We start from the raw sequence: 13,717 nt of genomic DNA on the forward strand, positions 1-13,717 counted from the left end.
CCCGGGGGCTCCTAGAAGGCAGGATGTGCCAGGAGGAGCGAGTTCATAAGCTCTAGCAGGGCTATTGGAGGGCAGGTTGGGCCTTCTTCAAAGAGAAGATCCTTCCCAAGAATCCCATGGCCCCAGGATGTTTCCCTTTGGCTCTCTTCCTCCAGACAGGAGGCATCACCTGCCCAAAGGCACACCCCCAGGAGCAGTCTAGAGCCCCCCTGCTCTGTCTCCTGGTCCCCCGATCAACAGGCTGCTGGTAATTAGCCACTTTGTCTCTTTTTGATAAATCATTGCCTCTCTCTCTCTCTGTCTCTGTCTGTCTCTCTCCCCCTCTCTCCATCTCTCCTTTCTCTCTCCTCTCTCTCCCTCTCTTTCTCTCCCTCTCTCCACCTCTCCCTCTCTCTCTCCTTCTTTCTCTTCTCTCTCCTCTCTCTCTCTCTACCTCTCTCTCTCTCTCTCCTCTCTGTTCTTCTCTCTCCTCTCTGTTCTCTCTCTCCTCTCTCTCCTCTCTCTCTTCCTCTCTCTCTCTCTCCCTCTCTCCACCTCTCCCTCTCTCTCCTTCTTTCTCTTCTCTCTCTCCTCTCTCTCTCTACCTCTCTCTCTTTCCTCTCTGTTCTTCTCTCTCCTCTCTCTGTTCTCTCTCTCTCCATCTCTCCTTCTCTCTCTACCTCTCTCTCCTCTCTCTGTTCTCTCTCTCCTCTCTCTCCATCTCTCCTTCTCTCTCTCCCTCTCTCTCTCCTCTCTCTGTTCTCTCTCTCCTCTCTCTCCCTCTGTCCTTCTCTCTCTCCCTCTCTCTCTCTCCTCTCTCCCTCTCTCTCTCTCCTCTCTCTCCCTCTCTCTCTCTCCCTCCCTCTCTCTCCCTCTCTCGCCCTCTCTCTCTCCTTCTCTCTCTGTTCTCTCCCTCTCTCTTCATCTCTGTCTCTGTCTGTCTGTCTCTCCCTCTCCCTCTCTCTGTCTCTGTCTGTCTGTCTGTCTCTCCTTCTCTCTCTCCCCTCTCTCTCTCTCCCTCTCTCTCCTTCTCTCTCTCCCTTTCTCTCTCCATCTCTCTGTCTCCCTCTCTGTCTCTGTCTGTCTCTCCCTCTCTCTCTCCCTCTCTCTCTCTCTCTCTCTCTCTCTCTCTCTCTCTCTCTCTCTCTCTCTCTCTCTCTCTCTCTCTCTCTCTCTTCATTTCTCTCTCCCTCTCTGTCTCTGTCTGTCTGTCTGTCTCTCCATCTCTCTTTCTCTCTCCCTCTTTCTCTCTCCCCCCCCCATCCCCCTGCAGACTCTGAGGATGATGGTGAATCCGATGCTGCCAAACAGCTCATCCAGCCGATCGCAGAGAAAATCATTGCCAAGTACAAAGCCAAAGAGGAGGAGGCCCCACTTCTGTTCTTTGTGGCAGGAGAGGTGAGCGAGGAGCAGGCCCCCGGGGCCACAGGCTCCCTGACGGAAGGGTGGCAGTGCTGCTGCCCCCCCCCTGAGAGGAAGACATTGGTCCTGCTCTCTCCTCCCCATTACCCTCTTGAATAAACATGGCATGGGGGGGGGGGGGGTCAGAAAGGGACAGAGTCCCGCAGGAATGAGAAAGGGAGAGCTCTTTTGGGTTAGCATTAGAAGAAACATGTCCTAGCTGTGCTTCTGAACTTACAGTGAACGTAGAGTCCCAGGGCCTGGGTTCAAATCCTGCCCCAGATACTTCCTCGCTGTGTGACCCTGGGCAAGTCTCTTAACCCCGTTTGCCTATCCCTCGTCCTTCTGTCTTAGAGACATTACTGGAACAGAAGGTAAGGGTTAAAAAACCACAGACTTGGGCATTGAGTTGGTAGTTCATTGATGATTGACTGAAAGCTGGAAGAGGCCGAGTCCAGGACCCTCCCTTTACAGATGAGGAGACTGAGGCTGAGAGAGGTGAGCCATCCCCGAGCCTTGGTGCCGTGACTCCCAATGTGGCCCCTTTCCACCTTGCCTCTGAAGATGAACATGCCGGCAGCTGCCCTCCCTGGGAAATCCTGTGAAAGCGGGAGGGGAGAGCCCTTGGGAAGTGTTCCGTCATCGTGAGGGTCCCCGGTCTAGCGTGGGGGCTGAGCCAAGCTCACGGGGCCCTGCGTGGGGAGGAAGCTCGTCCTCCACGCTCCCTTCCTGGCACTCGAGCCCGATCGGGCCATGCCCTCCCCTGCCACCCTGCACGGGCAAATCCTCGAACCCTTCTTGACAAACGCTGGGGAGAAGAGCCGATGGCCAGGCAGGCGCGGACCGAGGCCGGCCCCGGGCCTTTGCTTCCCAAGCCCGTGAGCCGCCCCCCCCGGGGTAGGGGCTTCCCCTGCGCTCTTCAGACTCTCCCTGGCCCCCCTGGGGGAGGCCTCGTCTGCTCTCAAACCTCTGAGCACCCCCATCCGCCGCGGGGCTGGCCTGGCCTTTAAGGACGGGTTTCAGGGGGCGCAGATGTCCCGAGGAGTGACTTTGCCCAAAGCCTACGAAAATGCCCGTTTCATCAGTGAGCCAATGCCCATCTCTGCCACGCTCAGGCAGGCCGGCCGGGGCCGCAGCTGGTCCCTCTGCAGGGATGACGAGGCCCAGCCCCTCAGACATGGCGGCTCTCCTTGCAACATGGCCAGCCTTGCGCAGGGGCTCTCGGCCCCCTCCCCCAGGGCATCTCCCCCCGCGCCGCCTTCGCGCAGAGGATGCCCCCCTCCCCCGCAATCCCAAGGCCGTCCATCTGTAAGCCTCTTATTGGCAAACAGATTTTGAAACGTCGCCCCCTCCCGCGGGTGCGCCTGCGCCCTGGGTCCGGCGGCAGCTGGAGGCCTGCCACGGATTCATTTCACGCTGAGCTTGGTCCCAGGCGAGCAGACGCAGCAGGAAAGAATGGCTGAACACCCTGAATCACCCATTCATCACCTCCTCAATAGCCTCTATGGCTAAGCCCATCTGGGCCCCTTCGGCAGGCCCCGGTGCCCCTGTTCAGCCCGAGGTTGCAGGGGAAACAAAGCCAGTTCGAAAGGGTCCTCTGCCTTTGGCCCCGCACACAAAGAGCCCGGTGGAGGCCAGCTTGAATGGATTAACCGCCGCACTCTTTATCCGGGGTATATTTTTAATCAGCCCCGAATAGGAGACAGGATGGGGACGGGCTCCGGCCCCGTCCCGGCCACCTCGTGAGCCTCAGAGACGTCGGGGGACCCCCAAAGGGTTCTGGCACCCCGGGGCCGCTGCCGGGCTTCCCCATCTGCGGACGGGTCCAGATGGTCCTGGACCGCCCTAGTCTCAAGAAAAGGAAATCGAGTTTTCGCACGGATTCACAAAAGCGCCAGGATGGTCTTTGGGCACGGGCCAAAGGGAGGAAGGAGCCGAACATCCCAGGGCCCGAGACGCTGTATTACTGGAAGGGTCCTTGGAGGCCATTCGGGCAGTCGGGCACTGACCGCGCAGAGATAGCGAATGAAATGATCCTTAACTCTCTAGGACGAGTGACTAGAGAAGATGGCAGAGAACGGGCAGAAGGAGAATCTAGATGAAGAGGTTTGGGAGGGAGGGTACAAGCAGCCGGGGGAGTCAGGAAGGCCCCTGGGTTTGGTGGGGTGCGAGCCAGCGAGCAGAGGAAGAAGGGCGTCCCAGGCCCGGGGGCTCGAGGCCTGACACAGAATAGGGAAGGAGTATCCAGGGAGGCTTCAGACATAGTCAGGGCCAGGCAGGGAAGGACTTTAAAAATCAAACAGAAGAATGACTACATTATCTCGGAGGCAACAGGAAGCCACTGGTGTGGACCCAGTAGGAGAGTGACATCGTCCAGCCTCCTCATTTTACAAATGAGCAAATGGAGGCCCAGGGAAGTTAGGAGTCTTGGTCACAAAGCATCAGAGGCAGAATTTGTACCCAGGTCCTTTGTCTCTGGAGACGGCACCGTCCATCCCTGCCTTCCATCTCTTTCTGCCCTTGATCCCGTACGTATTGCCTTTACCAGACTGATTATGAGGGGCCATGACATCCCCGAGGGCCTCCCAGAGAACAAAATGTTTATGCTCAAATGACTATAAGCAGAGTTGAAGGCATATTGGTTACAGATGGTCCACCATGTTGCTTTGTACGACTAAGAGCAGGCTGTATGACAAATGGACCCAAATGGACCAGACCAAAGCTGGAATGGTCAGCACCATTGCAGTAATAATATGGTTGTCACCCCAGTATAAAAGGCAGCTTGTCTTGGGACCTGGAAGGCTACTGGATGGCTAGGCCAGGCCAAGCCAAGAGAGGCTGTATAATTGAAAATCTGTTACCCTAAAAAAGGAACTACATTTCCCAGGAGCCCACTGACTTCCTGTCATTATGTACTTCCTGTAGACTGGGTATATTAGGCAGGGACATGGAGAGTCTTTCCTCTTTACTTCCTGTCCTGAGCTTGGTGGTGTAAGGCGGGTGTTTGAATTGGCTGATCAGCCTTGGGCACGGGGTCTTTATTTTGTATCTTCTTTATTCCTTGATTTCTAATTATCATTAATAAATCTCTTAAAATATAATATTTTTATTAGAGATTTAAATTTTACAAGGCCAACAGTGGCCTTTTAGGGGAGTACCAGTGTGGTCATTCCCTGACTGGCAAGTCTGATGAAAAGGGTTTAATGGGGCTGCGGTGTTCACTAGTACGCAAGCCAGTGAAGAGTGGCTGATCCATGTTGTCTTGCACTGGCGGCCCCCCCCCCCCCCCGGGCTTCTTCCACTCATCCTTGCTGATTTTCTTTCCCAGGATGACATGACAGACTCGCTGAGAGATTACACCAACCTGCCCGAGGCTGCCCCCCTGCTCACCATCCTGGACATGTCCGCTCGCGCCAAGTACGTGATGGATGTGGAGGAGATCACCCCCGTCATTGTGGAGGCCTTTGTGAACGACTTCCTAGCAGAAAAGCTTAAACCGGAGCCCATCTAATGGGCCCTTGGCCTCCTCGGACGTTCTCAAAGACGCCGCTGCCGTCGCCTCCCCCTCTTCCTCTCTGTCCTGGGATTTTCCAGCTGCGTTTCTGATGCACTCACTCGACCCTGTTGGCTGACCTCTTGGTGGTGCCTTTTCTTTCTGAGTTCACTCCTTCTCGCCAGCTCCCTGAGGGCTGCCTTGTCCCGGAGATGGCCTAAGGTTCATGGGGACGATTTAGCCAGGCCAGAACTGGGATTGTGTCACTAGGACGTGCGCGTTGCTGGCTCACGATGAAATCCTGGCAAGGAGATTCTTCCCCCACGTTAGGCAGCAAGCAGGCATTTAACTTGGTTCCCGGTGTCTCCCCAGGCGTCTTTTCTTGATCCTTTGGGCCTTTAGAAATCTTCAGGGTTACTCCCCTCTCTGTACTCACACTCATGAATTCTCGCACACAGGACACTTCAGGAAACAGAAGATTAGTTGTTGGTGCCCATCAGAAGGCGTCCTTGGCTCTTGGCTAAAGAAAAAGAAAGTAGGGGCAGCTAGCTAGGTAGCTTGGTGGATAAAATGTCAGGCCTGCAGTCTGGAGGATCTGGGTTCAAATGTGGCCTCAGCCACTTCCTAGCTGTGTGACCCTGGGCAAGTCACTTAACCTTGATTGCCTAGCACTTGCTGCTTTTCTATCTTAGAGTTGATATTAAGACAAAAAGTAGGGGGCAGCTAGGTGGCTCGATGGGTAGACTCCCAGGTCTGGAGTTAGGAGGTCCTGGGTTCTAATCTGGACTCAGATACTTCCTAGCTGTGTGACCCTGGGTGAGTCACTTATCCCCCATTGCCTAACTTTTACCACTCTTCTGCCTCAGAACCAGTACACAGTACTGATTCTAAGATGGAAGGGAAGGGTTTAAACAAAAAAAAGTCATTACTTACCAATTCTTGGGTTCTTCAGAGAATTCTCCTAAGCCAAAAAAGAGGCCTTTGTCATGGCTGGGGGTGAAAGTCGTGGCAAGGAAACCAAGAGGAGAGCTTCTCTCTTCTGTGCTTCCCCAGGCTGCCCACACAGGGCCCACCTCCTAGGATCTGCCTCTGCTGCCTTTACTTATGTGTGCTGTCCTTGGGCCCGTGAATTCTGCCACCTTTTCTCAGAGGGAGCCATGCCAGTGATGAACCCCTGCAGACACCATCCCCTGGCTCAGATGCCATGGGAGACCCCCATCGGGGTGCCTGTGTGAGCCTGGATCTGGGCACTGCCACCCACCGGGCCCCTTGGCTCCCAAGATCAAAAGCACAAGACAGAATAATTACCCTTTCCTGAGCTGATCTAGCAGGGCCCCCATCCTCACAGAGGAGGAGTGACTTACCCAAGGACACACAGGGAGCAAGTGGCAGAGGCCCGGGGAGGAACCCAGGTCCCCCGCCTCTAGATCCAGTGTTCTTTCCACCACCTCTCCCACCTGAACATCTGCGTCCAAAGGAACAGCGTTTTCTGGAGCCAGGCGTCTGAGGCCTCTGGATGGAGCTCCGCCAGGCCTTCACCTGCCTCGGGCACACACCGGTGTCTGGGAAAGGGCCCCCAGCCCCCTGGGGTGGGGAGTCTCCCTGAGACTGCTTAGGGGAAGACCCTGCTCCTGGAGAGGAGAGGAGGCGATTGACTTTGCTCCCCTTGCTGTTGTTTTGTTTATTGTAGTTCAAAGGGTAGGAAGTTAGTCATTAGTGATGGCCCAGGTCTGAAATGCGGTCACTTCAAAATAAAGCAGGCACCTTTGGGTTTTTCACCAGCGTGCGTGCACCATTCCTTTGTGAAGGGAGGCCTTGGCTACTTTCATCCCCCTAGAGGTGCTTGTTTAGGTGCCCTTTGCATGGAGCTGCTGGGTCTTTTGGGGGGACGAGAACAATTCTCCTTGGAATCTCTAGAAGAACATGGGGATGTTCACTCTCCCCAGGCAGATTCAGGGCTGCAGAAATGGGGCTCCACACACAGCCCTCACCCTTGTCTCGATTTCATAGCCCTGGGGATGGGACGGGGACTGAGCACACCTCCTCCTTTAGAGACCAAAGAGAAGGGGAAGAACTCAGCTGCGTAATGGCTGAGAAACTACTGGGCAGAGGGCACAGCTCTGATTTCAGTGAGAACCACCAGCCCACCTCCCTGTGCCTGGGTGGCCACTGGACACTCAGAATGCCGTAAGGGCTCCTTCAGGGTCACAGAAGCAGTATTTGGCGAAGGTAGGACTCACCCTCGGCTCAAGCTCCCGATCCACTCACCAGGCTGCCTCTTGGAGAGGTGGGCAAGGCCAGGCCAGATATGGTGGCAGACACGCTAATCCTTGTTTCCTTGGGAGCCTGAGGCAAAATCCCTAAAGCCCAGCATTCTGAGTTTGCAGCGGGCTAAACCAATTGGGGGTCCACAGTCCTTTAAGTCTACCACCCAAAAGGTGAGCTCCCCAATGGGGGGGGGGGGGACCAGTTTATCAAAGTAGAGTCAGACCGGCTGCAATTGGAAACAGGAAGCTGAAGCTCCCATCCTGGAAAGGAATCAGTAGCAGGTTCAGGCCCAGGAGTAGCCCCTGCACATTCAGCCTAGCTGAGGCAAAGAGATCCAGGCTCTAGTTTAAAAAAAAGACGGGCAACCTTGGACCACAGGAGTTCGTGCTTTACTCTCCGGTGCTAGCAAATTTAAGTCTGAAGGGCGTCTCTTAGGGAGCTCTGGAAGCGGGCGCAGTGTTCCGTGGGGCTACCTGCCAAGGCTGCACATCCTCCAAAGCTAAAGGAACAAGGCCTTCTGCCAGGCGACCCTGCAGGAGCCGTAAGTGGACGCCAGGCAAAAATAAAAAATCAGCCGGCCATCTCCAGGGCTCCGTGGCATTTCCCAATCTGACTCAGGCGTACCTGCTGGTGCCACCCGCCAGAGGCTGCCCCAGGGACTGCCAACTGGTGTTTGTTTTAGTTTTAGCCACAGTGGAAGGCCCAGTGTGCATCCTCTTCCCTGTCCCCTCCATGGAGTAACTGCTCTGGGATAGAAAACTGAAGACTAATCAGTGCCAGGACCAGAAAGGGTGAGACAGGCTGGAGGGGGGTTGGTGCAGAGTGGGTGGTAGGAGACCTCCCCCCCCTCCCCAAGCAGCTCGGGCACACCTTCCCATTCTGGGCACTAATTAGACACAGGCTAAAGCATCCGATGGACCCTCTTAAAGGGTTTCCACCAGCAGCAAGAGAAACCTGTGCTTGGAAGGCAGGAAGGTGACTGACTAAAAATGTCACCCTGGGGTTCCCCTGTGGGTGTCTCCACAATGACTTCCACATCCCCGAGCGTCCCCATTTACAGGACAAAGGAGAGGTAGCAGGCAGGAAGGATGACTGTGGGGGAGACCGGTTTGAAGAGAAATGGACATTTCCCTTTTCCACTTCGGCGCCCGCAGCTCGCGGGGCATCAGCCCTTTGGAGCAGCATCTTCGCTTCAAGATGCCAAGTTCTGATGCAGACTTGATGTTTCCTGGTGTCTAATTACCCTAAAAAGCGCTCGTTCCCCTGCCCCACCTCTTCCTTCGCACAGCCACAGCCAGGCCTGTGTTTGTGGCCATAGAATGATTCCCAAGGCAACACATTGGCGTCTGTGGCATGTGAGGATGGGGGAAATGGGCCAGGAACACATCATCTGGCCCCGAGGACTCAGACAAGCACTTTTCAGTTGTTTATCGTCCCTTGGCTTAGGAAGAAAAAAGTCTGCCATCACATGTTTGTTATAGGCACGCACGCACACACACACAACACCCCATGTGTCTGTGAGCGGAGCCAGCCTCTCCATCCCAGCCCAGTGAGCAAGGCCATTCCTCCCCCGATTGAGTCTAGGGTCCCGGAGAGCTGCAGAGAGCAGACAGAACACCCCTGGGGTGTGCCGGTTTGGCCCTGGTGCTCCAGTGGGGTCCGGGTTCCAAAGGTGCCTCCAGGCCTTCTCTTTGATGCTTGTAATTTAAGGCTGGGAAGGGTTTTTTCCCCCCCCTTTGCTTCCCCCACCATCCACTTTATTGACATGGACAGGGACAAAAAGGGGGCATTCCAGCTTTCCCTGGAGCGATCTGCTGACTGAAAACTGCTGTCTTTGGGGCCAAATGGCAGCTGTTTATTAGCCCTGTTATTAGGGTTAACAGGGTATTGCACATGCGTGGAGGGGAAAACATAATATTTTCCAGGAAACAAAAGGTTTACTGTTTTGTTTTCTGAGTGTTTTATGTGGAAAACATCATATTGGGTCCATTTCTTTGATGGGTATTCTGGCTGGAATTTCACCCTAAGGGGGATAATGGTACTTGGTGGGAGGGGAGGGGGAAGGGGGACCTGGGAAGCAGGGCCAGCCCTGCCAAGGCTTTCTCCAAAATGACGGAGTCTGGACTGGACTGGCTCCTGAATTCCCTTCCAAGAGCCAACGTTTCTGTATTTTTTTTTAAACCTTCACCTTCTGTCTTGGAGTCAATACTGCGTATTGGTTCCAAGGCAGCAGAGTGGTAAGGGCTAGGCAATAGGAGTTAAGGGACTTGCCCAGGGTCACACTGCTGGGAAGTGTCTGAGGCCAGATTTGAACCCAGGACCTCCCATCTTTAGGCCTGGCTCTCAGTCCACTGAGCTACCCAGCTGCCCTTGTTTCTGTATTCCTGAGCATGAAAACGACTGAGCTGTGGCCGTACCCTCTATTTTTCCCGGGCATCGCTGCCACACATGCTTTTAGAATGCATCTTCTACTAAAAATGGCCCTCCAGAGTCAGGCCAGGACCTGCTGGAGGGCTCCTAGATTTTCAATTCTATTTCAGTAATGTTATGAAAGGGGGAAAAAAGTTTCTTTCCAGGCCTGTGGACAAACAAAATGGGCCAGTGTAGATGAGGGCAGAATCTAATTTGGGGGACGGGATCCTTCCCTGGCTTCTCCCAAGAGATCATGCATGTGAGGCTGATCATGTGCTAAGTTGGGGCCCAACAGGTCATCCTTACCTTTTAGGCTTGATAATACAAACGAGAACCGCATCCTGGATGCCTTTTTTTTTTAATCCTTTTTCAATTCCAAGTATGGATAAAGCAGAAATCCCCAGCAATTTATCCAATTCATTTCTATTACACATGAAAGTTTACCAAGGGCATTCTCTTCATAAAAGCCTTGAGGAGTAAGTGGAGTATAAGCGTCACTTTACAGCTGAGGAAACTGAGTCTGAGAAGTTCAATGGCTTGTCCAGGTTGACATCCATTTTTCAGAATTCGAATTTTAATCCGAGAGCCATCCGCTCACTAAGCATACGTGAAGCGCCAGACAGTTACGTGCTGGAGGTACGAATCGTTTTTTAAAAATGGTCCCTGTCCTCAGGGCTATTTCAAAGACCCGAAATTATATTCAAACAAGCAGTATTGCTGCCAGGCAGAGTAAGTGACGGCTGGAGATACCGAGGTAAGGGGCAAGGTGCCAGGGCTCCAGCGTCTTACGGATTTTGATATAAAATACAGACAAAGTCATTCGAGGGCTGGGGAGTTTCCAAGATATGACAGACAGACAGTCAGAGGGAGAGGGAGGAAGGGAAGGAGACAGAGACAGAGACAGAGAGGGAGGACCAGAGGGAGGACCAGAGGCAGACAAAGAGAGGAGAGATGCTGCTGCTGAATCTCTGAGCTTACATTTGGGTGGTCTCTGCCATTACTCTGTGGGGACTGTTTTCTTGCCTTTCTTTGTGGCCCAAATGAATAGATGCAGTATGTGGCACATAGTAGGCACTTAATAAGCTCTAATTGACTGGACATGACTTGGAGCCAAGATGGGAGGGGTTTAAATGCCCCCAAAGGGGAGGATACAGGTATCTTTTTTTTTTTAATTTGATTAGATGATTTAGAATATTTTCCCATGATTACAAGCCAGTACAGGTATTTCTAAAGGAGAGTCTAGCATTCCTTCTACTAAAACATGCCACCTCTCAATCATGGATGGTCAGGGACAGGCTGGGAGCTGTAGTTCAAGACAGACCAACAGATAAGGGTTGCATATAGAGGGCAACCAGGAAAATGGGGGGAGGGGGAAGGGGGCCTTGAAAGCCCCACCATGAGGCCTTGTGGTAGAGGGAAAAGGAGAGTTCAAAGCGCCGAGGGAAACAAAAAAAAAGGCATTATGAGCCATCCAGTCCAACACCCTCATTTTATGGAAGAGGAAATCGGGAAGGGCCAGAAAGGACTTGCCCAAGGTCACGTATGTAGTCTGCTGGTCCTCTTGTAATCTGGAGCAAGTCATTTGATTTTTCTGGGCCCCTGTTTGTTCATGGATAAAATGAGGGGGTTGGGCTAAACGTTCTTTGGTTCCCTCCAGCTGTGAACCTGCCATCCCTACAATTAGGGGGAAACAGCCCTATTTGGAGAACTCATTGATTTCCAACAGGCAGCAAGGAAGTAATTAGGAGTTAGCAGCAGCTAGGGAGCTCAGTGGATAGAGCACCAGGCCTAGAGATAGGAGGTCCTGGGTTCAAATCTAACCCACATTTCCTAGATTTTTTTACCTTGAGCAAATCACTTAACCCCCACTGCCTAGCCCTGACCAGTCTTCTGCCTTGGAACTAATAGTATCAATTCCAAGACAGAAGGTAAAGGTTTGGGGTTTGTTTTGTTTTTTTAAACACACCTTCCATCTTAGAATCAACACCGTATATTGGTTCCAAGGCAGAAGAGTGGTAAGGGCTAGCCAATGGGGGTCAAGTGACTTGCCCAGGGTCACACAGCTAGGAAATGTCTGAGGCCACATTTTAACTCAGGACTTTGTGGGTTTTTGTTTTTTTTTTTTAACCCTTACCTTCTATCTTGGAGTCAATACTGTGTATTGGCTCCAAGGCAGAAGAGCGGTAAGGGCTAGCCAATGGGGGTCAAGTGACTTGCCCAGGGTCACAAAGGAAGTGTCTAAGGCCAGATTTGAACCCAGGACCTCCCATCTCTAGGACTGGTTCTCAATCCACTGAGCTACCCAGCTGCCCCCTATTGTGGGGGTTTTTTAAGTTGCTAGGAGTCAGATTTCAGTTCTGTATAAGAACTCTCAAACAATTAGAGCTTTGCAACACAGGAATGGGCTGCTGTAAGGGGCAGTGAGTTCTTTGTTACTGAAGATATGCAGGTCTGGACACCTTCGAGCCGCCTAGGAGCTGCCCATTGGGAAAAAACAGCCGCCGTGGGGCTCCAGCACAAATAGCCTCTCCCATGGCTGCGTCGTGCCCCCTGGTGGAAGAAGGCCTCTCTGCAGCCTGTCTAAAAGTCAAGCTACAAAGGCCAAGGGGGAGAGCCAGTCTCTCCTAAGCAGCTTTCTGGCTCCGGCCCAGCGGTTCCCTGTGTTTCCCAGGGGGCAGGAAGCAGCCCGGTGTGCCCCGTATTCCCCAGGGGGAAGTCTGGCAGGCTCTGGGGCCTTCAATGACACGGCGGATCACAGGGCCTGGCGGCAGACAGGCTGTGGCCGTGTCCAGATTCTGACACACACGTCAGAGGAGCCCCCGTCCGGCACAGCCTCCACCCTTCTCCCAAGGGCCGAGCACCTGCCGCTCACCATCAAAGCTTAGCCCTGAGCGATGGATTAAATATCCAGCAGGCCCCCCACCAGGGCAGCGGGCACAGCTGGGATCAGAGGGTAAATCCCCTCCCTGAGGCTGGAGGAACTGTCCCAGGGACACGGGCCCTCTGCAGCCCCAGTACTGCCGGGGAAGCTCGTGGCCCCCCGCCTCACCTCTCCCTGGGCTCCTGGGCCGAGCCGTGCGGGGGCACCCAGGGATCGGAGAAACCCCTTAAGCAGGCTGATACTTCATCACTGCAATCCACCCGCCTTCCGCCTGTGGGTGAAAGCCAAGTGCCCCAGGCAGGGCCTATTTCCAAGGCTCAATCAGGCAAATCTGGAAAGTGGGGCTTGCTGAGGGATGTTCCTCCTTACAGACACAAGGATGGGGTCCGAGCCCCATCTCCAGAGGTCCGGCCTGGCTTTGCTCAGCTTCCATTCCTTTCACCCAAGTGGGATAGGCAGGTGCCAGGATGGCCGCCATAGGAGGGGAGCACAAACGGGCCAAGGAGTCCTTCACCAGGGCAAACGCGGTGGTCACAGGGAGAAGCTGCAAAAGAGCAACCTTCGCCTTGATGTCAGGAAAAACTTGTAGCCGTCAGAGCTCTCCAAAGGGGCTGGGGGAGGCCAGGGGCTCTGGGGGGAGCTCAGAGGTTAGGTGACCGCCTGTCAGCTGCGCTACTCCTTTGGAAGGGGGATGTGTTGGGTCGGAGAGACAAAGAGGTCCCTTCCATCCGTCAGATTCTACGACTAAACAAGAGAGAGACAAAGGCCTGAGCCATACTTCCAGGACCCTGGCTCCCCTCCCTCTGGGCTTTCTGCCTTGCCGGCATCCCTCAGAGGGAGGAGAGGAGGCTCGGGGCTAGTTTTTAGTCACCTGAGCCCCCGCATCGCCTCGTTTGTGTAGAGGGCAGGCAGGTGAGCTGGATGGTGGCTGGAGCTGTTGCAGATTCAGGGAGGGCACGGCCCCTGGAGGGGAGCTGGGGGCAAACGGGGGGCAAGAACCAGCGTGTTCACTTGTGAACACCAAAACTCAAGTTTCCCTCCTCCCCGGCTAAAGCCTTCTGCGGGGGGTGAGGAAGGGAGGATGGCGGCAAAGGCGCAGACACACAAACATGGCCAGCGGGCCATCGAGGAGGGACGAACCAGGCTGTTTCAATGACTATCCAGAAGGAAAGGGCGCAGCTGGCCAGGGAGCCGCATCCAGGCCTTCCTTAGCTTCCCAGCAGGCTCCACCTGGCAACTGCCATGGCATTAGGTCAGAGGTCAAATGAGCCGCTGAGACTTGG

General features: G+C 54.2%; 1 protein-coding gene across 1 annotated transcript in view; it reads left to right on the forward strand.

The window, feature by feature from the left end:
- The window catches only part of NXN (nucleoredoxin), a 184,456-nt gene extending 177,805 nt beyond the window's left edge, over nucleotides 1-6,651 (forward strand). The window contains exons 7-8 of the mRNA XM_056819591.1: nucleotides 1,253-1,377; nucleotides 4,709-6,651. Of these exons, the coding sequence (XP_056675569.1) occupies nucleotides 1,253-1,377; nucleotides 4,709-4,891 (308 nt within the window). The 3' untranslated portion in view covers nucleotides 4,892-6,651. The remainder of the gene's footprint in view (nucleotides 1-1,252; nucleotides 1,378-4,708) is intronic.
- Nucleotides 6,652-13,717: the final 7,066 nt, after the last annotated feature.

This window comes from Monodelphis domestica, chromosome 2 (genome assembly GCF_027887165.1).
Source record: "Monodelphis domestica isolate mMonDom1 chromosome 2, mMonDom1.pri, whole genome shotgun sequence".
NCBI classification, from domain to species: Eukaryota; Metazoa; Chordata; class Mammalia; order Didelphimorphia; family Didelphidae; genus Monodelphis; species Monodelphis domestica.